Source organism: Salvia splendens, chromosome 16 (genome assembly GCF_004379255.2).
Source record: "Salvia splendens isolate huo1 chromosome 16, SspV2, whole genome shotgun sequence".
NCBI classification, from domain to species: Eukaryota; Viridiplantae; Streptophyta; class Magnoliopsida; order Lamiales; family Lamiaceae; genus Salvia; species Salvia splendens.
In genome coordinates, this window is record NC_056047.1 from 6781439 (window position 1) to 6806482 (window position 25044).

The 25044-nt window shown below is 42.3% G+C and overlaps 4 protein-coding genes and 1 long non-coding RNA gene across 5 annotated transcripts; 2 read left to right on the top strand and 3 right to left on the bottom strand.

Moving 5' to 3' along the window:
• Nucleotides 1-6741: 6741 nt before the first annotated feature.
• LOC121769897 (heat shock factor-binding protein-like) lies at nucleotides 6742-8939 on the bottom strand. The gene is made up of 6 exons (XM_042166675.1): nucleotides 8790-8939; nucleotides 8334-8389; nucleotides 7834-7887; nucleotides 7578-7601; nucleotides 7454-7496; nucleotides 6742-7192 (listed from the first exon to the last, which is right to left on the bottom strand). The coding sequence occupies exons 1-6, from the start codon at nucleotides 8917-8919 to the stop codon at nucleotides 7053-7055; spliced, it is 447 nt and encodes a 148-aa protein (XP_042022609.1). The 5' UTR covers nucleotides 8920-8939; the 3' UTR covers nucleotides 6742-7052.
• A 974-nt stretch (nucleotides 8940-9913) lies between these two features.
• Nucleotides 9914-13111, top strand: LOC121770995 (xyloglucan 6-xylosyltransferase 2-like). Its single transcript, XM_042167791.1, has 2 exons — nucleotides 9914-11578; nucleotides 11920-13111. Exons 1-2 carry the CDS (start codon nucleotides 10202-10204, stop codon nucleotides 11929-11931), a joined length of 1389 nt encoding a protein of 462 aa, XP_042023725.1. The 5' UTR covers nucleotides 9914-10201; the 3' UTR covers nucleotides 11932-13111.
• Nucleotides 13112-16229: 3118 nt separating this feature from the next.
• LOC121770110 lies at nucleotides 16230-16595 on the bottom strand. Its single transcript, XM_042166906.1, has one exon. It carries the CDS (start codon nucleotides 16593-16595, stop codon nucleotides 16230-16232), a length of 366 nt encoding a protein of 121 aa, XP_042022840.1.
• A 403-nt stretch (nucleotides 16596-16998) lies between these two features.
• LOC121771185 lies at nucleotides 16999-18436 on the top strand. Its single transcript, XR_006043955.1, has 3 exons — nucleotides 16999-17252; nucleotides 17364-17444; nucleotides 18068-18436. It is a non-coding gene; the product is annotated as an uncharacterized LOC121771185 (long non-coding RNA).
• Nucleotides 18437-23692: 5256 nt separating this feature from the next.
• LOC121770111 lies at nucleotides 23693-24667 on the bottom strand. The gene has a single exon (XM_042166908.1). The coding sequence runs from the start codon at nucleotides 24665-24667 to the stop codon at nucleotides 23693-23695; it is 975 nt and encodes a 324-aa protein (XP_042022842.1).
• Nucleotides 24668-25044: the final 377 nt, after the last annotated feature.

Below are 25044 nucleotides of genomic sequence, written 5' to 3' on the forward strand. Positions count from 1 at the left end.
AAGGCTGATCCCCTTTTTAGAACATACAAGCCAACGATTGTGCGTCAAAGCTTCTAAAGAGGATACAAGACCACAATTCAGCTTAAACAAGCAGTTCGTCTGAAACGAGCTGCAACAAGCCCACGATTGTGTGTCAAAGCTTCTAAAGAGGATACAAGACCACAATTCAGCTTAAACAAGCAGTTCGTCTGAAACGAGCTGCAACAAGCCCACGATTGTGTGTCAAAGCTTCTAAAGAGGATACAAGACCACAATTCTGCTTAAGAATCAAGCACTTCGTCTGAAACGAACTGCAACAAAAGTCCGATTCTCGCGATAAAACTTGCCTGAATTAGGACAAGGGAAAGTCCAATCCACGCGATAAAACTCGCCGAATTAGGACGACCAAGTTCGGTCAAAGCAGTTTACCTCATAAGACCGAGGACGACCATGTCTAGTCAAAGAGGTTTACTGCATAAGACCACTTCGGTTAACTGGGAAAGTCCGATCCACGCGATAAAACTCGCCGAATTAGGACAAGGGAAAGTTCGATCCCGGCGACGAAAATCGCCAAATTAGAACACAAAGACGAGTCCGGTCAAAGATGTTTATTTCATCAGACCAAAGACGAGTCCGGTCAAAGATGTTTATTTCATCAGACCAAAGACGAGTCCGGTCAAAGATGTTTATTTCATCAGACCAAAGACGAGTCCGGTCAAAGATGTTTATTTCATCAGACCAAAGACGAGTCCGGTCAAAGATGTTTATTTCATCAGACCAAAGACGAGTCCGGTCAAAGATGTTTATTTCATCAGACCAAAGACGAGTCCGGTCAAAGATGTTTATTTCATCAGACCAAAGACGAGTCCGGTCAAAGATGTTTATTTCATCAGACCAAAGACGAGTCCGGTCAAAGATGTTTATTTCATCAGACCAAAGACGAGTCCGGTCAAAGATATTTATTTCATCAGACCAAAGACAAGTCCGGTCAAAGAAGTTTACTTCATAAGACCGAGGACAAGTACGATGAAATTTTTTCGCTAAGCTGTAAATACACAGTGTTAGAAGCGAAAACAAAAACAAAATTTCATTTTCAAATCTTGTTCGGCACACAACTCCGCTACCCTACAAAATGGCGTTACGCTATTACAAAGGACTATTCTAATGTCCAGGGTTGCTGAAGTTAAGCCACCTATCTGCAAAATCCTCTGGAAGCCGATTTCGGTTGTTCCGAGCCGATGAAGAATAAGCAGGTCGACGAGATGCTATCCTCGACCCAACGCCTCTTCCCCGAGCTCGAGAAGTCCTAACACCTCGGCGATGAAGAGTCTCTGCAATAAGCATCTGCTGATCTTGCTCGCTCATAGTCACAACTCCTCGGCGAATTTCAGTCCGTCCCTGTCTTGACGATTCCGGTTGCTCCTGAGCCCGTTCTCGTCTTGACGTTTCCGGCTGTTCCGGAGTTCGTTGTTGGCTGGGAGTAGGATTTTGAACAAGGGAACCAGAGGTTTGATCTGGAGTGCGAGCATCTGTTGGCGCGATATGCCGAAGGAATCTTTCTATGGAGGGGCGCCGAGAAAGAACAATGTTGTACCGAGAAGCCCAGCGCCGCAATGATGTCACGACTTGTTGGCAAGCCGAGCTCTCCAGCGCATTGTTCCTCCGGAGTACATTATATTCCTCCCACAGTTCGTCAACTCGACTCTGAGCATCTGATATGGTCATTCCCCCGCGCACACGGATGTAATCCTCGTACGCAGCCCTCTCAGCAATGGTCGTATTCAGCTCGGCCTCCAGATCATTCTTATCGGACTCTAAGTCCTTATTATCGGCCTCCAGCTTCACTAAACGAGCCAGAAGCTCGTCATTCTTCGTCTGATCGGCTATAGCTCTTTTCTCAGCTTCGTCTAAAGCCGAAGAGTACAGCCGTTTCCAGTGAAGTATCTCCAGCTCCTTCAGAGTTAAGAATACAAAGCAGCTACGTCAGTTCGGCATTTCAGCTTACCGAGCAGGTAGAAAACCACAACAGGAGTAAGAGAGTACGAAAGGCTAAACGAAGACACAAGAGCAGAAAGAAGAATTTTTTCATTCATAAGAAAAAAAATTTTTTCTATACAAGGAGGGCTTCAAGGCCATTTTACATAAAGGAAGAAACTAAACTAAGAGAAGGGAGACGAAATCATACTTCGCTAGCTTCGTCTCCGCCTTCTCGGTGAGGTTCAGCTTCCTTCTCCTTATCTGCTTCAGCTTCAGCCTCTGCCTCCTTGCTCTCCCCAGCCTGCTCGGCGCCACCGTAGCCGATCTGCTGCGCCTCCTGATCGGCTTCCTTCTCCGGATGCCCGGCTCGCTCGACTTCGGCCTCCCGCTCCAGCGGCTCGGCCTCACCCTCTCCGTTGTAAGTCGAAGCGGGTGAAACGGGTCCCACGGAGGCAAAGATAGCCTCCAGGTTCTCGTCCCGATCAGCTCGACAACTCCGGACTCGGTCTGCAGAAAGCAGGACCGAGGATGAAGCGAGCTCCTCAAGGAGCGGCAGATTCTGAAGCCGAGCTGCTATCTCTCGGCTGTACAGAGGCAGCACGACATCGGCCCCCTGCTCGCCCTTATCGGCAATTAGCCTTACCAGGCTACCGACAAAGGCCGAGAACTGGCTGCTCAAAAAGAGTTTCTCCGTGTAAACACGGAGAGCCTCCCCTTGGGCAACCACGGCAGCAGCATCGCTCCGCTTCGCCTGCTCTCGCTGGATGACGAGCTGGTTTTTGGCAAACTGAGCTTCATCCTGGGCCGAAATCCTAGCAGCTCTGGCCTTCTCAAATTTAGCCTCAGCCTGTTCGGCCCGATGACAAGCAGCCGCCAACTTCCTCTGCATCTCGGCATAGTCATTGGACGCTTTGGAGAGTTCGACGGCGACGAGCTTGGAGAGCATATCGTTCCTCTGAAAATGGACAAGGAAAAAAGTCAACAGAGGGCACCAAAAATACAGGACAGAAGCCAAGCCAAAGAATCAAGAAGACAATTCACCTCGGCGAAGTCCGTGGGCCATAAAAATGGCTCACAGATATGCTCCGAAGGAGGCGCCAAGACCACATCTTTCTCTGGCGCTCTCGGGGGCTTCTGGGTCCTCCCCTTCCTACTTGCCGAAGTCGACTCCGGCTTCTTTGGACCCGAAGAGGTCTTTTGCCTCTTCGGATTCTTCTCGGCATCAGGCGCCGAGCTGGTAGCCTTCTCTTTCTCCGGCTCCTCAAGCTCGGAGGACTTTCGGATAGCCTTATTCAGCATGAACACTGCCAAAAAGCAAGAAAACAAGGTTAGTTTTCTTCGTTAAAGCAGTAGAGCATGAAGATAAAGAGAAATCCTCACCCTCGGCCTCTTCGTCCGAAGACGAGATATTGAACACGAGGTCGCCCTTAACGAGCTCAGTTTCCGAATACTGTTTCCTAATCATAGGAATCTTATTGAGCTCGCCCTCGAGCTCGGCCAACGGTTCTAACCGAGGATGGGGAATCACGGACTTCGGCCTTCTCCAAGGAAAGCCCGGAGCCGAAGTCCTATTATAAAAAAAGAAACGGTTTTGCCATTTCGGCCACTTGGTTCGGCAGAAGGCCCTAAAAGGCTGTAAGGGGATCAAGTAGAACCAAGATCCCTTCCTTTTAAACTGGAAAAAATTAAGGATTGCCCTCAGAGACAGATCCTTATCTAGCCTACGCAGTTCGGCAGCAAAAGCCGATAAGTGCCTCCAAGAGTTCGGAGTCACCTGACCTAAAGGGAGTTGAAAAAAATCAAGAAGCTCTACAAAAGGTGGGGGAAGAGGAAAACGAAGCCCGCATTCTAAGCAGGCTTCGTAAACGGTGGCATAACCCTCCGGCGGGTCGTTAGCCCTATGATCATCGTCGGGAACCACCGCCTTCCCCCCAGGTAAAAAATATTTCTCGTGAAGGGATATCACAGTATCCTTACTCAAGATACTGTGAAAATACTCTACGGTCTTCTCCCCGGATTCTTTCCGGCTAGAAGACCCCTTATCCCCTTTCCTACCGCTACCCGACACCGAAGAAGAAGAAGAAGACATTTTTCTTACTTTTTGAAAGTGAAGAAAGTCTGAAGAAGCTCTTGAAAGCGGAAGAAAATTTCTCGAGAAAGAGAGAGTATAGAAGACGCAACAGCAAAGGTGTTCAAATGAGGAAGAAAGAGCATATTTATCAGATTCGGCGAAGATTTCAAAATCGTCGCACCGTTTCGAATCCCACCTTTTCAGGATTCAACGGCCGGATTTTACTGTCGCATTTAATGCAGTCACATGCAAGGCACGTCCCCTGACGTCAGCCTCCCCCGTACCTTTATCCAGAATGCCGAAGTGACTCGCTTCGCCGAAGTGATTCACTTCGTCTTTCGGGGGGGGTAGTGATGGGGTACGAACTAAACAAGCCCAAGGAAGAGTATGAGTTCGGCATTACCAAAGAGTTCGGAGGAGTTCGGCATTACCAAAGAGTTCGGCCTCAGCCTACAGCTCGGTAAAAGCCAACCAATCAAGCTCTGCTCTCAGGTCGGCATCAAGCTCTACTCTCAGATCGGCAACCAAAGCAGTTCGGTCTCAGTATTCGACCGAACAAGGAGTTAGTGGACCCATGCAGGATTTCCACAACTTCCAACACACCCACTACCACGTGGCGTCAACTCAGGCCACGATCTTAGGCCATGACCTACACGACCTCCACGACCTAGAGTGATGATGTAAGCCACGATCTTAGTTCAATGTATAAATAGAACTTAGATCTGATAGAAGGGGTTAGAATCTCTCTAGAGAAATAATCATATAGCAAGTCTGTGTTGTAAGCTGTAATTCGCAGATCAAGCAATACAAACCTGCCCCCATTTCTCCCCGTGGACGTAGATTTACCTCAGTAAATCGAACCACGTAAAATTCTCTGTGTCGTAATTTATTTTTACGAGCATTTATCATCATCAAAAATTCGCGGAATCATCAGGGGTATTTGATGTGAATCAAATTTACATTGTTATTCCCATAACTTTACATGATTTATATAGTTTGATGCTTGCAAAAGTGTGTTTTATGGTGTAGGAAGAGGAGTAAATGGTGAAACAAAGAAGGAAGCTCGGAGGGTGAAAAGCTGTGCAGAAAGCTCTCAAAAGTGTCCACCCGGCCGGGTTAATTTCATGCCCAAAAATACCACCCGGCCGGGTGATTTTCGCGAGGCTGGTGAGTCCAGAATGCTCTCAAAATTGGCCACCCGGCCGGGTTAATTTTATGCCCATTAATGTACCCGGCCGGGTAGATAAATTGCAACTGCAATTTGGCAGTTTCGTGAGCTGTTGACGGCAGTTTCCAGAGGATGCAGAAAAGAAAAGGCTGGAAAAGAGGAGAAAGAGGGGACGGATGGGGACATTAGGGAGTGGTCAACAAAAAGTGAAGGGATTAAAAAATTGGGAGGAAGTGACGTGAGGATTGGGAATTAAAAACAAAAAAAGAAATTGAGGAAAGAGGGGCGGCGAATTGGGAGTTTCTGCCATCATTCCAACGCTCCATTTCGGAATCCCAATTCCACTCAACGAGAGCAAGCTTCCTACGGTTTTTATTGCATATTTCACAATGTTTTTAGGCTAAGCTCTCTATGTTGCTCCAAGTTGTAATCTAGGCTTGTATGGATGTTTTCACACCATCGAATCATGTGTTTTGATACCAACAATGTTTGCTATGATTAAACTCTACGTTTTCTTGCTAAAGATGTAGTATTGTTAATTCCTTAACTATTGTCTCTTTAACATAGTTTAGGATTGATTGATTGTTGGTGTGCTATCGAATCAGAACTGTTCAGGGGATAAATTGATAGTGGATTAGGTAAGTAATTATAGTAGACGACGTTTGTTCCCGCGCATCCGCAGGAACTAAATGTCGTTGAAAGTTGGTTCATGGAACAAGTGTTCAGCTGACTGTGAACTATACGTCGTAGACATGTTCAGTGCACGCGATTAGGTTGATAATTATAATCCCGTCGTATGTTTCGTTGTAAATGGTGTAAAACAACGCAAGCTTAGAGAGCAAATTGGAGTGACTTCTTTTTCTCGTGTTAAAAATCTCATTTTAGTAGCTTAAATTAGTTAACCATCTCAAAATCAAAACAAAATCTTTATATGCTTTGTGTAGTCATATTAAGTGTAAGCAATCTTGCCTCCCTGTGGATCGACACTTGAAATACTACTACGATACTGTATTCTTGCAGTAGTGTAGTATTATTAGAGTTAAAATAATTGAACTTGATAATCTTTATACATTGATTAAGAACTCTAAAATATCACATCATTACTCCATTGACCTTTTTACAATTTCATTATTATATAATTTGCGAATTATTCGATTTGAAACCTTCTAGATTTGACATATGACTAGAATACTTTGTCAGGATCATAACATGTAGATTAGTTTATATTAAGAAAGAGATATTGGTCTCTAAAATTATAACTATGATTAAAATTTGGTATTTCCCATGAACTTTAAAATTGGTCTATAATATCACAAACTTTGCATTTTATTTGGTATTTCGCAAACTCACTCAAATAAGATATATTCATCAAAATCTTATTTTACATAGACAACTGTAATACGTTTTATGATATTTTAAATCACTTTTAAGTTCATAACATTTATGATACAAAGTCACGTTGAAAACTAAGTTGATTTAATTGTGTAAGTATGATAAAAAAACCTCATAAGTTAGTCAAATATAGTAATAGACATTCTGTGAGAAATACCAAACAAAGTGTAAAGTTTGTAATAAAATTTTAGGCAAAGTTTATGGTTTTAGGGACCAATTTCCCATCAAGATAATATAGGACTAGGAAAAAACTCGAATAAAAACTTGCAGTTACACAATAACACCATAGTTTGCTCGTAATGCTCTGTCTTCAGCGAGCAAATTACACATCCACACACCCAAATGACACACCAAACATCAAGCACACTAATTTCCTCCCAAGAAATACGGTCACAGAATAGACCATGGGAAAATTACGAGACGAGAAAAATAACAAACTGTGCTTTTGTAGAAGCACTCGTTTGATTAACTATCTTCACCTGACTTTGGATCTTCTCCAGACTTCGATGGAGCTGAAGGCGACGGAGCACCATCTTGACCCATCTCGGTTCTTAGGTCGTTGATGCTCTGCTCTAACTCATCAATGCGGTTTCCCATCTCATCAAGTAGAATGCGGTTAAGGAATTCAAAGACAACATATCACTACTTATGAATGGTAAAACCAAACTAGCTATCCTATTTGGCTATTCCTATGTGGAGGGACTATGCAAATTCTTGCATTTATCAAATGGAATAAGAGCATACCTAGATATGTTGAGTGATGTATATTCCAGAAATAAAGATGCATACACAATATCATTGTCGAAAGAAATCTATTTGATGGTGTTAAACATAGAATGAGACAAGGGAATATATTAGAAGGATATTTTTAGTAATGATGGACTCCGACATTACTTGGAACCTAGATTGCTGCCGAGAGAAAAATAGATTAGTAAAAAGATGCCAAGTGCAAAATATACACAGAATCAATTGCGAAATACTATCAGTTACCATTTGCTGGAGAAGGTTTTGGACCTGCACGATAACACCAAGGATTAGTGCGAAACGATGAGCATTAGTGGTAATCCAACCAACCCTCCACCCAAAAACAAAGGCTTGCAAAAGTATGATTTCAAATAGACCTAAACTTGCAAATGTACAGATTGTAATCAGAAAAATATCAGCTATACTTCTATCATTTGAGATGAAAAGAGAATATACAGCACAATAGACAGTCGTAAACAAAAATTAATAGAATTTGACTTACGAATGCAGTCATATCACCCGTACTTTGTTTAGAACTGTCTGCATCATGACCGTCCTGCAATCAATGGCACATGTCCATTACATACTATTAGTACTAAGGAGCAATGTAGCGTGCAACATAACCATGAAAAACAAGCATTTATTAACTTCTGCAACAAAGAAAGAACACCAAAGAGAAGGAAAAAAGCAGTAAATGCCCTCATTGCTCGCCTGATATGAAAGCTATTGTAGAAGGTAAACATCCTAGTATCAATACATATCGTTAACAAATCCAATGGCAGCATGCTAGCATTTTGTCGACTAAAAACAAATTGTTGTAACCATTTACACAGTTTGGGAAAGCCAAAGGCAAATAGTAAGTCACTCAATAAGCTCACTGAAGTGAACAATGATCAAAATTTCATAATTAACTGAAGCAACATAAATACAAGCCAGCAAAAATAGAAAAATGCATAAAATTTCCAATATATTATGATATGATGAAATTTTACTAAACCACACCTTGATTACGAAAAAGTAATCCAGCATCACTTTGAAGTTTGAACTGTCATTAGAACCTATTCTTGAGCAAATCCACTATTCAGAAAATGACCCAATGATACATGAAACCAAGCTATTCTTCAATATTCACCGCCTCCAGATAATCATAGCAATTTTACAAATTTATATAGATTTAAATACATTTAATGTCTCTTCAGCACTAACTCAATTCAATAATAGATTGCAAATTGCCAGCAGGGAAAAAGTAAAATAAGGAAAACCCTGTAAAAAATTATCAGTTACCCAAACATTCAAACAAACAAAGGGAAAAGAACTGAAAATGAAGCGGACAACGAACGAATAGTTAGAGAGCAAAGGTGAAACAAGGCAAATCTATAGATCGAAACTTGAATACACTCACGATCCAAAGAAATTCGCGAAAACATAAGCAAAATCATTCGAAAAATGGCAAGTTACCATGCTTTTTGGGAGAGTTCGTATGAGCTGTGGAGAGAAATTGGACTGAAATATTTTTGAGATTGTGACGAATGATAAACTTCGTTTGTTGAATTTCAAATTTAAAATACAAGACAGCTAAAAAGCCCATTAAAATTGCACCTTTTTGCAAATCGGGCTGTCAAAGACTCAAAATGGCCCGACCCGACTTTTCTAAGGGGCAAATACGTGTCTTTATTCATATCATTACTTAAAAGATTCATTATGCAGAAGCAATTAATTGTGTATACTCCTTCCATAAAAAAGTCTCATTTTACCATTACAAATATAAAATTTAGAAGTTACATATTCTATTTATAATAAATGTATCACACGTTCTAATAAATTAATACATTCACATTCTATTATTTTCTCTCCTGTAATTTGATTTCTTTTGAACTTAAATTTAAAATAATGGTATTTATTGAGTTAATTGGAGAGAATAAATTATACTACCTCCGCCCCGCATTAGGAGTCACATTTACTTTTCTGCACTCGTTTTATAAAAATGATAATAAATAGTTAAAGTGTGGAAATAGTAAAGTAAGAGAGGAAATAATGTAGGGAAGTCATTGGATAAAGTTTGTCAATTATTTTTATTTTTTATCGTTCTACAAAATTTGTCATATTTCATTGTTACTGTTTTTGACAGTGAACTCTCACATTCTACTGTGACATTAACTCATTCTCATTCACATTTTATTACTAGTGCGCAGTATATAGTAAGACCTATGTTCCATTAATTTTTTCAATCCACTTTTAATTACATTTTTTAAAAAATAAGGTTAAAATATGTCAAATTTTGTGGAGAAAACGGAGTAAAATGAACTAAGTATAGTCCATCAATCCCATTAAAAAAATACTTTAGAAACGACATAAATTTAATGCAGAATTGATACAGGATGAACGAAATAAAAATTAATTTAAATACTGTATTATTGATGGTAAATGAGTTCACCAATAAAAACTTACCAAATCTCATATAGAGACTAATTTATGCGACTGACTTAAAACTAATGAGTATATAATTTAATTATACATTAAAACCGTATAAAAACATAGAAAGTATTCCATATCATAATCTTTAGAAAGTTTTTAAGACAAACATTCCAATAGAACAATAAAGTATTTATCTGTGTCAATTCAGAACTAATTCTCCGTTTGTCCTCTCAATTCAACTCCGCCGCTTTCAACCACCAACACAAAATTATTCCTCCGTTTCGTAAAACCCATCTCAAATTTCATCCAAGATCCCATTTTTAATCAATATTTCTTCACGAATCACGCTCCCAGATGAAGCAAAAGCATCAATTCCAACCCCTTTTCCACACCCTCACTACAATTTCTTGAATTCGGCCTTTCCCTGTTCCAGCTCAGGCCGTCCAGAATTCTCCATGGTAGGCCGCCTTCTCGGCCCGCGCCGGGCCCGCCAGCTGCAGCGGTTCGTACGCAACGGTAAGCTGACAATCTTCTGCCTTTTCCTCACCGTCATAATGTTTCGCGGATACCTTGGCGCCGGAAAGTTCGGGACGCCGGAGAAGGACCTCGACGACATCCGCGAAACCCTCTCCTTCATCCGCAATCGGGCCGAGCCGCGGAGGGTTCTCGAAGAGGCTTTAATCTCGGGTCAGGGGGGGCTGAAATCTGCCGAGAATGCGGGAGCTGGGAGCAATAATTATGCTGCTTTTGACATTACTAAGATTTTTAGGGATGAGGATGATGGCGCTGAGGAATTCAATCGTGATCCTTCGCAGCCGTATAGCCTCGGCCCGAAAATATCGGATTGGGACGAGCAGCGGGCCGAGTGGCTGCAGAGGCACCCTAAATTCCCCAATTTTTTACGTGAGCATAAGCCTAGGGTTCTGCTGGTGACGGGGTCGTCTCCGAAGCCGTGTGAGAATCCTGTGGGGGATCATTACCTGTTGAAGTCGTTCAAGAACAAGATTGATTACTGCAGGCTTCATGCGATTGAGATTTTCTACAATATGGCATTGCTGGATGCTGAAATGTCTGGATTTTGGGCTAAGCTGCCATTGATTAGGAAGCTCCTGCTGTCTTACCCTGAGGTAGAGTTTCTGTGGTGGATGGATAGCGACGCCATGTTTACGGATATGGCGTTTGAGCTTCCGTGGGAGAGGTACAAGGACGTGAATTTCGTGCTGCATGGTTGGGATCATATGATCTATGATGAGAAGAACTGGATTGGGTTGAACACGGGTAGCTTCTTGCTGAGGAATTGCCAGTGGTCTTTGGACCTTCTTGACACGTGGGCGCCCATGGGGCCGAAGGGGAAGGTCAGGGAGGAGGCCGGGAAGGTCTTGACGAGGGAACTCAAGGGTAGGCCGGTGTTTGAGGCAGATGATCAGTCTGCAATGGTGTATATTCTGGCCACGCAGAAGGAGAAGTGGGCTGACAAGGTTTATCTTGAGAGTGCATATTATTTGCACGGTTATTGGGGGATTTTGGTGGATAAGTACGAGGACATGATCGAGAGTTACCAGCCCGGTTATGGTGATCACAGGTGGCCTTTAGTCACGCATTTTGTGGGCTGCAAGCCTTGTGGGAAGTTTGGGGATTATCCCGTTGAGCGTTGCTTGAAACAGATGGACCGAGCATTCAACTTTGGAGATAACCAGATTCTGCAGATGTATGGATTCACTCATAACTCTCTTGGTAGTAGGAGAGTGAGGAGGATACGGAATGAGACAAGCAATCCTATTGCAATGAGGGATGAGCTCGGATTGCTTCACCCTGCATTCAAAGCTGTGAAGGTGTGATCTTTTTGACTTCTCAAGTGGAAAGATAGGATGGATCAGAATCATTAGTTGTGATGATGACAATTTTAGCTCATGAGATTTTCATTGGTTTGGTAATTAGTAGATGTTGATTTGTATTCTATAATTGTTCATTGTCCTGCCTGCTCATTCCTTTATTTATGGAATTTCTACTGTGAATATAACTCCATTTGAGCAATTGTCAATTGGCATAGTTTGTTCAGGTTCCATGAATTTCAATGTAAATAGATAGAGGATCATTTACTGTTGTCTGATACTATAAATGTTAAATCTCTGTTTTGACTTGCCATTATGTTGTACGGATTTCATGTCTGTAGTTTTGGTGGTGATGAGCATTTGATCTGCAACATGTGGCTGCATCTTTGCTGAATGCACGGGTAAGTGGTCGTTTTGAGTCGCTTGAATATGGGAGAGAATACGAGATTTTATGATTTCTAGGTTCGCGAGCGTTTTTAGTACTCCATGGGAGAGAATACGAGATCTTATCACATCCCAGTCTTCTTAAATTTGTATTCTTGGAGGTGTTTGCAGACTTATAAGAAGATGTGAGTTTTCTCTGGGTTCTTGAAGCTGGAAGTTTAGCCCCATGTGTTCTTCTCAGTCTTCTTGTATTTTGAGTTACCACTCCTTCAATGTGTATATATTAGGAGTTGTCTGAATCTTTGTTGTTATAGAGTTACTATTCTTTATTGCTGTTGGGGCCAGAGGATCATGTTGTTGGCAATGTTGTCCGGAATCCGTACAGCAGCAAAGAAATGATGGCGGTGTACAATGCCTGGATCCGTGTTTCATACGATCCCATCGTCGGGAATCAACAAAGCCGGAAGTGTTTCTGGGAAAAGGTCTCCGAGGCCTACCACGTGATTAAGCCGAGGGGGTCCCGCCGCCGCACATATAAGATGCTTCGCACTCACTTTGATCGAGTCGACAGAGAGGTCAAAAGATTCTGCGGCATCTACACGAACGAAACGGCTAAGTACCAAAGCGGATCCACGGGCGCCGACATTCTGAGGTCGGCTTTGCACATCTACCACGACGACACCGGCAAACAATTCAAATTTGTTGATGTTTGACAGGTCGTCAAGGACAAGGAAAGGTGGGCCGGCGGTGTCCGCTCCAGCTCGGGCTCAACCTCCACGGCGAGTGGCCAATACTCGTCTGGTGACCGGTGAGGGTAGCGGCGCACAAGAGGGTACCTCGCAGGAGGTTGAGGGCACGGCCGGCGATGCCGGGGGATCCTCCCATGGGCGCCGTCGGCCGCAAGGGACCAAGGCGGCGAAGGAGGCTAGAGCGAGGAAGGGCCGAGGCGAATCAAGCTAGGCTGGCTCGGGGGAGGGGGAGGCTCGAACTCCCTTATGGCCATGTACATGACCGCCACAATGGCGGACACTTCTCGCTTTACGCCATTCAGTACCAAGCCTGGTGGAACAGAATTGTCTTTATGGCAGCACAACTTGGCCTTCCGCCTCCTACCGGCTTTAGTGCACTTCCACCGCCTTCGGGGGATGATTCGCCGGCGGAGTAGTTTTTTATTTTCTATAAAATTGTATTTTAAATTATGCAATGTTTATTTTTAGGATTTTAATTGTGTATTTTTTTTTAATTTTTTAACTTTTAAGTTGTATTTTTATTTTATGTTGTAATTTAATTTTATTGTTAATGAAGTGTGTTTTTTATTAATTGAATTTGTTGGAAAAAAATGAAATTGAATGAATAGTAATTCAAGGGACGGAATGTTGCAGGTTCCGTCCCTTAGTTAAGGGATGGAGTAAAAAAGTACAGTGAGGCCCGTAAATAGTGCTTTAAGGGACGGTATAGTGTGGATGTCCTTATGTTCTTGGTTTAAGTCAAATCGTTGGTAATTGCATGTTGTATGAATTAATTTTGCATTTCTTGGTTAGAATATGATAATACTATAACTTGTGAAAGTGAAACACTACACCAATCTATATTGAAAGTAGTTCAACCGTACGTATTTAATAAACGCTATTAAATGCGATGTTCTCACTTTTTCGCTTATTAATATAGAGTACTACTACATATTAGTTCTGATTGAAAAGTTAAAAACTAAGCATATCTAACTTTAAAATGTTTTTTTTTCTTCTCTCAAAAGATATGAGTTCTGCAGTAATCAATGTAGAGTATAAAATAAGGGCAACCCATATGTGCAACATGCATGTACCCTCCAAATATATAAAATTTTGATAACAGTAGTAGGAGTATAATAAAAGTGACAATTTTCGATTTAATTTCGAATAAATATGCCCTAAAAAATTGGTGGATGTACAGATTGGTGCTAATTTTCTAAATTTTATCATGTCACAATCAAACAACGTGCACAACATCGACATGTGACAAGATCCATAAACTAGCTCAGGCTTATTAATTGCATGTATTATTTACTTGGAACAATTTAAAGAAACCGCACCATTCATTCAATCAAGAAATTAAAACAAAAAATAATAAAAGATAATCTCCTTGAAATTGTAGAACTCTCAATAACGAATATAAGATCATCCGCAACGCAGATTCTTATCCGTCTCATCTCTTAACTATTCATGGGTCCTACTGTATTTTTCACTCCGTCTCTTAACTAAGAGACAAAACCTGTAACCGTCCATCTCTTATCCGTCTCTTAACCATCTCATCCATTAACTATTTATTCAATTTCATTTTTTATTTTTATTTCCAACAAATTCAATTAATAAAAACACACTTCATTAAATAAATAAAAATTACAACTTAAAATCCTAAAAAAAATACATAATTAAATTCGTGGTAAAATAAATAAAAAGTAATAATTTAAAATACAATTTTATAGAAATTATAAAAACTACTCCGCCGGCGAATCATCCCCCGGAGGCGGTGGAGGCGGAATACCAAGTTGTCCGCCAGATACACAATGTCGGCATGATGGGCTTGAAATTGGGTAGGCGTCATGCGGGAAGTGTCCGCCATCGTGGCGGTGAAGTACATGGACATTAAGGAAGAGGGCGGCCTTTGGGAGCCCGCCTGACTTGATTCGCCACGGCCCTTCCTCCCTCTAGCCGCCTTCGCCGCCTTGGTCCCTTGCGGCCGACGGCGCCCACGGGAGGACCCCCTGCATCGTCCGCCGTATCCTCAACCTCATACGAGGTAACCTCTTGTGCGGCGCTACCTGAACCGCCCCCACTAGACCAGTATTGGCCACCAGCCATGTGCTTCGTGCGCTTCGAGGTCGAGCCCGTGCTGGACTGGACACCATCGGCCCACCTTACCTCGTATTTGACGACCTCCCAAACATCGACATGTTTGAATTCTTTGCCGGTGTCGTCGAAATAGACTCGCAAAGCCGATCTCAGAATATCGGCTCCCGTGGCTCCGCTTTGGTAATGAGTTGCTTCAGTCTTGTAGATGCCGCAGAATTTTTTGACCTCTCTGTCGACTCGATCAAAGTGAGCGCGGAGCATCTTCAATGTGCGGCGGCGGGACCCCTTCAGCTTAATCTCGTTGTAGGCCTCGATGATCTTTTCCCAGAAGCACTTCCGGGTTTGTTGATTGCCGACGATGGGATCGTACGAGACGCTGATCCAGGCGTTGTACACAGTCATCGTGTCCTTGCGGTTGTACGGATGCTGGCCTACATCCTCCTCCTCCTCGGCCGCTTCCGCCTCTTCCTCCACGGCATCGAATGCCCTGGAGCTTCCACCGCCTCGTCCTCCTTCCGGAGTGGGTTCATCCGAATAATCCTCCCTAATTTGGGATAATCCCTGCGAATACCTCGGGGCGGAGGGACGAGCGTATGCATCCACATCAAAATGGGGTAGTTGGTACCCCGCCGGCGTCGACGAACCGGAACCCGAACCACCCAATACATTGTACATGCCCCCCAGTCGCCAAACGCGTTGATGTCAAACCCGCCGGAGCCGCCACCGCTAGAGTTTCCGTCGTCGGACATTTTGTGATGAAAATTGGAGAGGTTAGATGAAAATTGGAGATGAAATGGAGATGATTTGAGAGGAATAGATGTGTGTTTGTATGTGTAATGAGGATGAAATATGCGTATTTATAGAGTAAAAAAAATAAAAACTAAAAAAAGGTCGAAAATGGTAATATTACCTTTTAATTTTTAATTTTTTTATTAGATTTGATTTTTTTTAAAAATAATTTATTGCGTCAGCTTGACAAAACCCACTCGCTGGCCGGCGAGTGGGCTTCGTCACCCGTGGCGCCAGCGCGGGCCACGTCGCGCGAGCGCGTGGCGAGACGGCTCGCCATCCGTCTCGGTGGGACGGGCGTCTCGGCGGGACGCTACAACCCGTTCCGCGTCCATCTAGTCTCGGAGGGATGAGATAAGAGACACCCGCGAGATGTGTTGCGGGTGCTCTAAGAGCCATTGCAGTGACCGACTTCACTACTTCATTTATATATTTTTGAATTAATTTTGTACTATCAAAGTTCTATGAAATTTGGACTCACTTAGTCGCTCTTAAAAATACAAAGTCAAAATATTGGAGTAACTCTTTATTAATTCAAATCTCACGGATACAACATATAATAGGCGCAATTTAGTACTAGAAAGGATAAATACACAAAATAATTATTGTGAGTAAGTTATCTATCCTACTAAACTGGCCTACTAGTAGTATTAATCATCATCGTTGCCGCCGCCGCTAAAGATGGACACTCTAGTGCACAGAAGCAACAGCACAAGCAGAAGGAACACAACGATGCCGGTGGTGGAGCCGACGCCACCGCCACCGCCAGCCGTGGCGGTGTGTATGGAGCTGGGATTGGCGGTGGAGAATATTCCGGCATCGGAGGAGAGGAAATGGATGGCGAGGATAAGACCTATGGGGAGGAGGAGGAGGCCGAGGGGGTTGAGCAGCTCGGCTACGGTGGAAAGCAGGGCGTCGCATTGATCTCCGATGAGTGTCGGCAGGAGCATCACCGCCAGCACCACGGCTGCGAGGACGGCGGCGTGGGGAGGGCCACCGCGGCGCTCTTCTATCATTGTCGATCGGTGTGAATGCGAAGTGGGTTGAGCGGTTGGCTGACGTGAAAGCTATAATAATCAATTGCTGTCTACGAAAGCTATTTTGCTCATATGCTTTCTTATAAATCATTTGCATATTTATAGGCAAAGACAAAATATAGTATACAATTGTATGAATGGATTGGTCTTAATAATTGATCAGAATGGAATTTGTGGCATTACTTGACTAGTAAATTAGTGGTGGACTTGGAAAAAAAGTGAAAATTCCACTAAAAACTTACAAATCAAGTTATAGAGCAAATGGGCCGAATGACAAGAAGGCCCATATATACTTGTTATATTTAGGCCCAACAACAAACTTGTTTTTGCTTGTTAAACAACTTTGAACGTGGACACTCACACCACAGCGACGGAGTATCTCTCTGTCTTGGAGTTGTTGATGAAATTGTAGTTGAAAATGGGAGAAGAGAAGGGAATCGATCATTGAGCACAAGCTCCGCACGGTTGGTAACTTTGTATTGTCGCACACAAATAGTATTTTGGTTAATAATATTTGTGAGATTTAATTTTGGAGGAGTACATGCTTGTTTGAAGGGAAAGTGGGATTGTGGGTTCAATGGCGTACAATTGGTCTCAGCCGAATATGAAAACCAGCGTTAAGATCATTCATTCAAGGTCCATTTCATCTCCCACTTTTACTCCTTTGTCTTTTTTAATCTACCCAAATTGGGACTCTGTTTCTGTTGCACAAGTAGTTTTAAGTTCTGATTCTATTATTTATTTCAGACCAATATATTGCCAATCCGTGGTCTGAATTCGGAGAACTGCTACTGTCAAATTGATGATTCTACATTGTCATCTTTTGAGGTGACTGGAGCTATAATATAACGGCTGCTATTCCTTTCCTGTGCTTGTGTTTTTTGAAACAAGAGGTGTTCTTTGTTGATCAACATCAACATGAGAGTTTAAAAAATAAAATCTTGATGCATAAATTAGGAACAAGATTTAGAATTGTAGAGATAAATAGGTGTATATCAAATACAGCTCTATCACTATCATGTTGGTTTTGTTCATCTACTACTAGTTCACAAGTAGTTTAGTATTGCAGGATCGATATTTCATTATGAATTTAGTTTGGTGCTTTTTGCAATCGCATCTTTCCATTTTTTATGATAGAATTAGAAATGTAGTATATATCTTGAATCGATCATTGAAACATGACATTTCTGAGGGGGTTGGTGACATGTTTTGATTGTTGTTTACTTGATATAATCTTCATTACATTACAGAAGCTCGTTTATTTGATCATATCATTCTTTGTAATCTTTGCACAAGTGCAGTATAATAAACCAAATCACGACATTCTGAATCGTGGACGAGAACCTTCACTCTTTGTTCCACATAATTTTTTTGACTAGCATCACGATTTTCTGCTGCTGGCAATGTTGTGCATGATTAATGAGCGTGTGAAATGTTGCTCGGATTTTCAGATTGCACGCGCAAGCACTAACTCTTGCTGCACTATCCGGTGCTGCCATTGTCGAATACTACGATCACAAATCAGGAGCCAGAGCAAAGCGTGTGGCCAAGTTCTTGGACATCAAGGAAAACCAACACAGGGATTGATGTTCTGAAGGAAAGAACAAACTCGCCCTCGGTTTTTTGCTACGAAGCTTTCGAATTATTGAGGCTTCTTCAGATTTGAATTTTGATCATGGCTGTGTGTGCAAACTCCAAATATTTTTGTACTATCAAATCCTTCCCTTTACAATGCAATTGGGCCTTCATCTTAGGCCTAAACCTAAATTAAAATTAAGACCAAGGCCATCTGTTATTAAAATCTGTACATATTAATTCAATAGTAGTAGTAGTAGTGTATATTTCTATAGAGATATGAATAAATTAAATAGGATACAATATCTGAATTGAAGTGACAGGATACAATAATATATTGAAATGACAGGAGATGAAGATCATCTACCCCTACCACGTGACCCTTTTGCATAAATGCTTTCATTTACTATCACTTATATCAGTTATGCTTCTTGCTTTCTTTGATTTTTTTTGCTTGAATTGAATTTTTAGCAAGTTTTTATGAATGATATGTACGATAAAAAGTAGTAGTACTATATTTTTAATGTTGGCCATTTACATGTTACGGCAGTGAATTAATAATTAAATGCGAAGAAAGTAAATATGTGTATGTTGGCATGCATTAGTCCAAGAAAATTGTGTGTGGAAAAATTGAGCTCAACTAAAGAAATGGAGTATTGATTTAATTAACAAAAAAATAATTATATTTTCTGTCATCCTAGTTTTTGAAGTACAACTCACACACATCCTATGTGATCCTCCATAAACCAATTGTCTTGATCTATTATTTAATGTTTTACTATTCACCTTATCCTACACGTCATGCTTAAGATCCAATATACTAATACAATTATGCGAGCAAATTAAATTGTGTCACAATAAAAAATTACCCAAAAATTCAAGGACCTCCCAAAACTTTGAAATATCTCACAAGTTCCCCATATCCAACTATTGTGGGTTCAATATGTCCCTTTTGAATCTCATGTTACGTTATAATCTTATGCTCCACCATAGTCAATTTTCCCCAACACAATATTTTTTTGGGTGGTTAGCATTTGTAATCTTCCCACAAAATATTAGGGGGTTCATGAATATGTAATTTTTTAGTTTAATGAATGGCGTGATGATGATTATTTGACTATTTGAGGACTGTACATATATCTTATCAATGTTGTGGCAATTAGAGGTAGCACTAACCATGTTTCTTGTCTTGATAAAATGGTTAATAATTGGATAGGATGGATGGGATATATAGGATAAGAAGAGTGATTCGAAATCCCAAGCAACAAATATGTTTTCTTGTCAATTTGAGCTTAATTGCATTGTTGAAATTATTGCCAATTATTTGATGAGAATAGTGATATGATTATCAGCTAAGAGCATCCTTAACCCTAGCCCGTAGCCCGAATTCAGGCCCCAAGTCCCTTCTACATCATCATTCCCCTAAATTTGAGTCCCAAGCCACAACTCCTCTAACCCCGCAGGCCTCATCCCGGGCCACAACTATTAAATTGCACTATTCACAACTTCACCTATTTTACTCGTAAAAATGAAAAACATTGAACAATTATAACACGAGAAATTCATTTTTAATTCAAAAATAATAAATTATAAACTAAAATATTAAATTAAAACATAAAAAAATGTAAAAAAAATTCCACTTCTTCCTCTTCCTCTCGCCCCTCTTCATCCTTCTTCAAAATGCAAAAAAAGCTCACCCTCTTCCTCTTCCTCTTCCTCTCGCCCCTCTTCATCCCTCTTCTTCCTCTTCCTCCCTCTCCTTCCTCTCCCCCTCCCCCCCTCCTTCCTCTTCCAAATATAAAAGAAACCCTAAAATTGGGGCTCGGGATCGGAAAAAGCTCACCTCCAACGCTGGCTAGGCCGGACCCCGGGCGCATCTCCAGACCGCAACTGCGGTCCCGGGACCGGCCTGGGCCGCAACTTCCTCTCCTCCATCGCGCGGGGCCGCAGGCCGAGACCCAGGTGCAGTCCGGCCCTTTGCGTTAAGGATGCTCTAAGACCAATAATAAGATATGGTTTATAGATATAGCTTTGAATGTAAGAAAAGTTCTCTCAAAAGTTCCATATAATTCAAACCTCTCTTAATATTTTTCTTTTAGTAATTATTTGTTGAAAAAAGCATGTTCCCTTGAAGAAGTGCAATATAGATATCGTCTACAAATTGAGCTTGTTAGATATGAAAACTCAACCTGACTAGTTAACCGATAATCGAATCAAAAGTGAAATAAGTTACTCCCTCCGTCTCAACTATTGTCCCAACTAAGTTGAGCCATTTCTCTTTTTGACAAAAAACAATACATTCAATCACTCTTACTTTATCTCATCACCTACTTTACTCTCTCTTTATCTTTCTTACTTTATTCTTCTCTCCTACTTTTCAACACAATTTCTTAATCTCCGTGCCCAAAAGCTTTTACTCAACTTAGTTGGGATGGATGAAGTACTACTCTTTCATGGAATAGATGACAAATATTTTTGTATTAATATGCATAAATATATAGTCTAACCAGATGAAGGTGCTACTCAGGAGTTTAGATTTCATTGGATCTAACTAAGAGTGTCCACTATAATGAGGCGCGGCTATAGCCGCGTTTGGGGAAAAAGCGGGGAAAAAGCGGGGCGGGTTATAGTGGGAAGGGTGTCCGCCGCGGGGGTGGACGCGGCGAGTGGGGCGAGATGCGGTGGACGCGCGATAGCCGTGTGCGCGGCGAGGACGCGGCGGGGGTGCTATAGCCGCGCCTATAGGCGCGGCGCCTATAGTGGAGACATTAGCCGCGGCGGTTGCATGCGATTTTTTTTTTTCACTTCAATTCACCTATAAATACACCCCACTTCATTCATTATTTTCACACCATTCAAACACAACATCTATACAAATTTCTCTCACTACAATTTGGGGTCGGAAATGAACAATTTGTGGAGAGACAACTGGAATGCTCTGATTCAACAGGTGCAACACCAGGCCGCCCAGGAGGTAGCGGCCCGTTTGGCGGAGGAGGCGGAGGATGCGGAGGATCCGATCCCTCGCACCATTACTCATCGGCGGACAATCCCACGAGACCACGTCGGTGCTCACCAATGTTTAATGGATGATTACTTCGTGGATAACCCCCGTTATCCACCCGAGATATTCCGCCGAAGATTCAGGATGTCGCAGCGGCTGTTCAATTATATAGCGACGAATTTGGCGGAGCGTTACCGGTGCTTCACCCTCCGGCGTGATGCGGCTGGCCGGATCGGGCTGTCCACACAACAGAAGTGCACCGCTGCAATCCGACAGCTTGCCTACGCCGGACCAGCGGACATGTTCGATGAATACCTACAGATGGGTTAGACTACTGGCCTCACGGTGCTTAGGCAGTTCTGTAAGGGGATCCGGGAAATTTTTGGTGGGGAGTTTCTACGGAAGCCCAACCCGGATGAGTGTCAGCGCCTACTTGATATGCACGGGTCGGTGCACGGCTTCCCAGGAATGTTAGGAAGCATCGATTGCATGCATTGGGAGTGGAGGAACTGCCCCGTGGCATGGAAAGGCCAGTTCACTACTGGATTCAAAAGCAAACATCCAACGATGATACTGGAAGCCGTTGCGGACTACCGACTGAAGATCTGGCATGCGTATTTCGGCGTGGCAGGTTCGAACAACGACATCAATGTTCTTCAGTCGTCGCCTCTCTTCAACGAGGAGTGCCGGGGGGAGGGGCCAGAAATCAGCTTCGTAGCCAACGGTACGCAGTACAGTAGGGGCTACTATTTGGCAGATGGAATATATCCGCGGTGGCCCGTATTCGTGAAGACTGTCCGCCAACCGGTAGGACCGAAGAAACAATATTTTGCGCACAAACAAGAGAGTGCTAGGAAGGACGTTGAGCGGGCTTTTGGTGTCCTCCAATCGCGGTGGGCTATTATACGGTGTCCGGCACGTGTTTGGCACGAAGATGATGTCGCGAATATTATGTTAGCCTGCATCATATTGCATAATATGATAATAGAAGATGAAGGATTTGCGGCAGAGCGATGGGCGCCGGAAGAGGGTGCAAGTACAAGTCACGGTGTCGCCTCCGCGCCGATCCAGATGGGCTACCACGGAGCAATGAATATTTGATCCAACGCTTCGCTGATATGCGCAGGACCACATCACATAACACAATGCAGGCCGATTTGATTGAAGAAGTGTGGGCACGTAGGGGAGGTGGTGGCGTTGTGTAAACTTGATAGTGATTTGTACTAGATTCAATGTAGTGTGTGATTTTAATTTTAAATATAATTTAGTGTGTAATCCTAATTTTAATTTTAATTTGTATTTTAATTTGTATTTTATTTTTATTTTTATTTTTATTTTTATTTTTATTTTTATTTTTATTTTTATTTTTATTTTTATTTTTATTTTTAATTCGTATAGTCGGCTTCTTCTAATTACGTATAGCCCGATAAAGTTGTTCATAATTACTTAAAATATTATAAAATAAAAGTTGATTATAAAATTTTGGGGCTATTGGAGGTGTCCACCATAGTGGCGGACACAAAATTTTGGGGCTATGGACAACAAAATTGAGGCTATTGACAAAAACTGGGGCGGGGCTATTGGGCGTGTCCGCCTTATAGTGGACACTCTAAGGCCTTTGAAATGTGTCTTTTTCTACCAAAATCTTGTGACCTAAATTTTGTATTCCATCTTATTTCTCCTCTCTTCTCACAATCATTCATTGCACACAACCAATAGTGGGTCCTCAAATAATCTTGTGACATATGTTCTCAAAATTGAGATTTTGTTTTTATTTTTTATTTTTAAAATAAATCTACAAATAAACTAGACAGACTCCTTCATGGAGACATAAAGTGGGGATCAAGCACCAAATCCCATAAAAGCTTCTTTTGCATGAAAAGTAACTATAAAACCAGGCAATAAAGTGAGTCATTCATCAGCCAAAAGAAATTGCACCTTTTCAAGTATTTTGCTTTCAACTTTTGAACTCTCCGATAAAATAAACAACTGATAAAAGCGATGGAAAAAGAAAACAAAAACAAAAAGACAAATTCAAATGCAATATCCAAAACTTAGATTCTATGTCAAATCACAAGAAAAGCATAGTAAAATGATGTGTGTGTATTTCTTTTACCATTTTGGACTGAGAACCAGGTTTTGGAGAGGTGAAATAATTAAACCATACAAAAAGAAAAATAAAAAAGGTAAATATAGGAGTATTTATTTATTTCCCAATATTTGACCACCACATTACACTTACCAAGTTACCATCATACAAAGATGACCAAAATGATAAACTACACAACACTAGAGTAATCAAACCAACAATCATCCAAACATCTCAAAACCATGGATGATATGAAAACATAGCAATAACCAAGCATTCAACAATCATCCAAACATCTCAAAACCATGGATGAAAAACAGAGCAATAACTAAACATCAACCAAGAATGTAGCAGTAATAATTTAAGGTATACTATCTTCTAACATTAACCATCTCTCCCTCTCTCTCCTCAGCCACCCACAGCCAAGAGAGAGGGAATAGCAGCCAAGTTGGGGGCTGAATTCTTGGCTGAAACATCACCCTTTTTCACAGCAGAACTCTTCCCAAATGCCCTCATTGGACTTGCCAAAGCCCAACCCCAACTCTTGCTCCTCCCATGAGAGAGATGTCCCAATCCCACCATTGATTTCCCACCTCTGTCTGAAGCTGCAATCAGATGTGAAGAGGAAGAAGATGAAGTCAACCCAAATCCCCCAAATATCCCACCACATCTGACCCTCTGCCTAGTGCAGTCAGATTGCTTCATCTTCGGCTTCCCTTCCCTCTGTGACTCAACTCTTCGCAAGGTACAATCACCAAAGCCTGTCGAAATCCTCTCAAAGAAATCACCTGAGAAGCTCCTACTCCCACACCCCACAGATCTGGATCTCGAAACTTTTCTATCAAATGTGGCCTCATTGTCGTCTACAGCTACGAATTCATCTCTTTTTCTCTCTCCCCCCTCAGTGGTGGGAGATGAAAAGTTTAGGTTTTTAACATGTTTGTCGCCTTTTCTTGAAGTGGGATATTTGGAATAGTGGAGAAACTTCCAGAACCTTCTCTTGGTGGGAGTCTTGTAGTCTTGGTCGAAGAAATGGAGGCCTCCTCCACCTCCTCCTCTCCTGGGAGTGGCGGTGGACTTGCTCCGCTTGAACACCATCTCCGAGGGCCTCTGCTCCTTGCTCTTCTTATTCGAGGCGAAGGGCAGCTTCCGAGGGTGGTGGTGGCTGCTGCCGGAGGAGGCGGCGGCGGCAGATCTGGAGGAAGGGGAGGAGGCGGCGGAGGAGGAGGGGAAGACGGCGACGGCGTAGGAGGAGGAGACGAGTTTTCCGAGCTTTTCTTGGAGGCAGGAGGCGCAGATGCCGCCCGAGGGGCTGCTGTTGCGGAATGGATGGCGGGCGCACTGCATGCCGCCTTCTCCGCCGTCTTCATGCACGGCTTCCATCCGTAATCTGATTCAGAAGGAAAGATTGCGTTTTTGGATCGGGAATTTGAGGCCAGGATGGTAAAAATTGAATCTTGATTTGTGGGATCTTTGATTTTTTCTGTTGTTTCTGGTGCTGCTACTGCTGCCGTGCAAGAAAATGGAGGAAGAGAGAGAGGTGGCAATGGCAAAGGGATATGATATGTCATTTAGAGCATCCATATCCGTGCTCTGGCCAACGAGCACGGACATGGGCCTGGTCCCACTAGTACTTCCTGCTTTTAGGCAAGAGCACAACACCCACATCCATACTCTTCCGCAAGAGCAAGCTCCCACCATTATATTATTCAATTTAAATAAAAATATTTCCACAAAATTAAAATATATTAAAAATACTC

Excerpts from the sequence above, each read along its gene's own strand:
- LOC121769897 (XM_042166675.1), bottom strand. The coding sequence starts at position 8,919 with ATGGGCTTTTTAGCTGTCTTGTATTTTAAATTTGAAATTCAACAAACG. Across the intron at positions 8,390-8,789 it reads GAACTCTCCCAAAAAGCATG|GTTCTAATGACAGTTCAAAC; the intron begins GTAACTTGCCAT and ends GCTCAAGAATAG. Across the intron at positions 7,193-7,453 it reads GGAGTCCATCATTACTAAAA|TTGATGAGATGGGAAACCGC; the intron begins ATATCCTTCTAA and ends ACCGCATTCTAC.
- LOC121770995 (XM_042167791.1), top strand. The coding sequence starts at position 10,202 with ATGGTAGGCCGCCTTCTCGGCCCGCGCCGGGCCCGCCAGCTGCAGCGG.
- LOC121770110 (XM_042166906.1), bottom strand. The coding sequence starts at position 16,595 with ATGATAGAAGAGCGCCGCGGTGGCCCTCCCCACGCCGCCGTCCTCGCA.
- LOC121770111 (XM_042166908.1), bottom strand. The coding sequence starts at position 24,667 with ATGGAAGCCGTGCATGAAGACGGCGGAGAAGGCGGCATGCAGTGCGCC.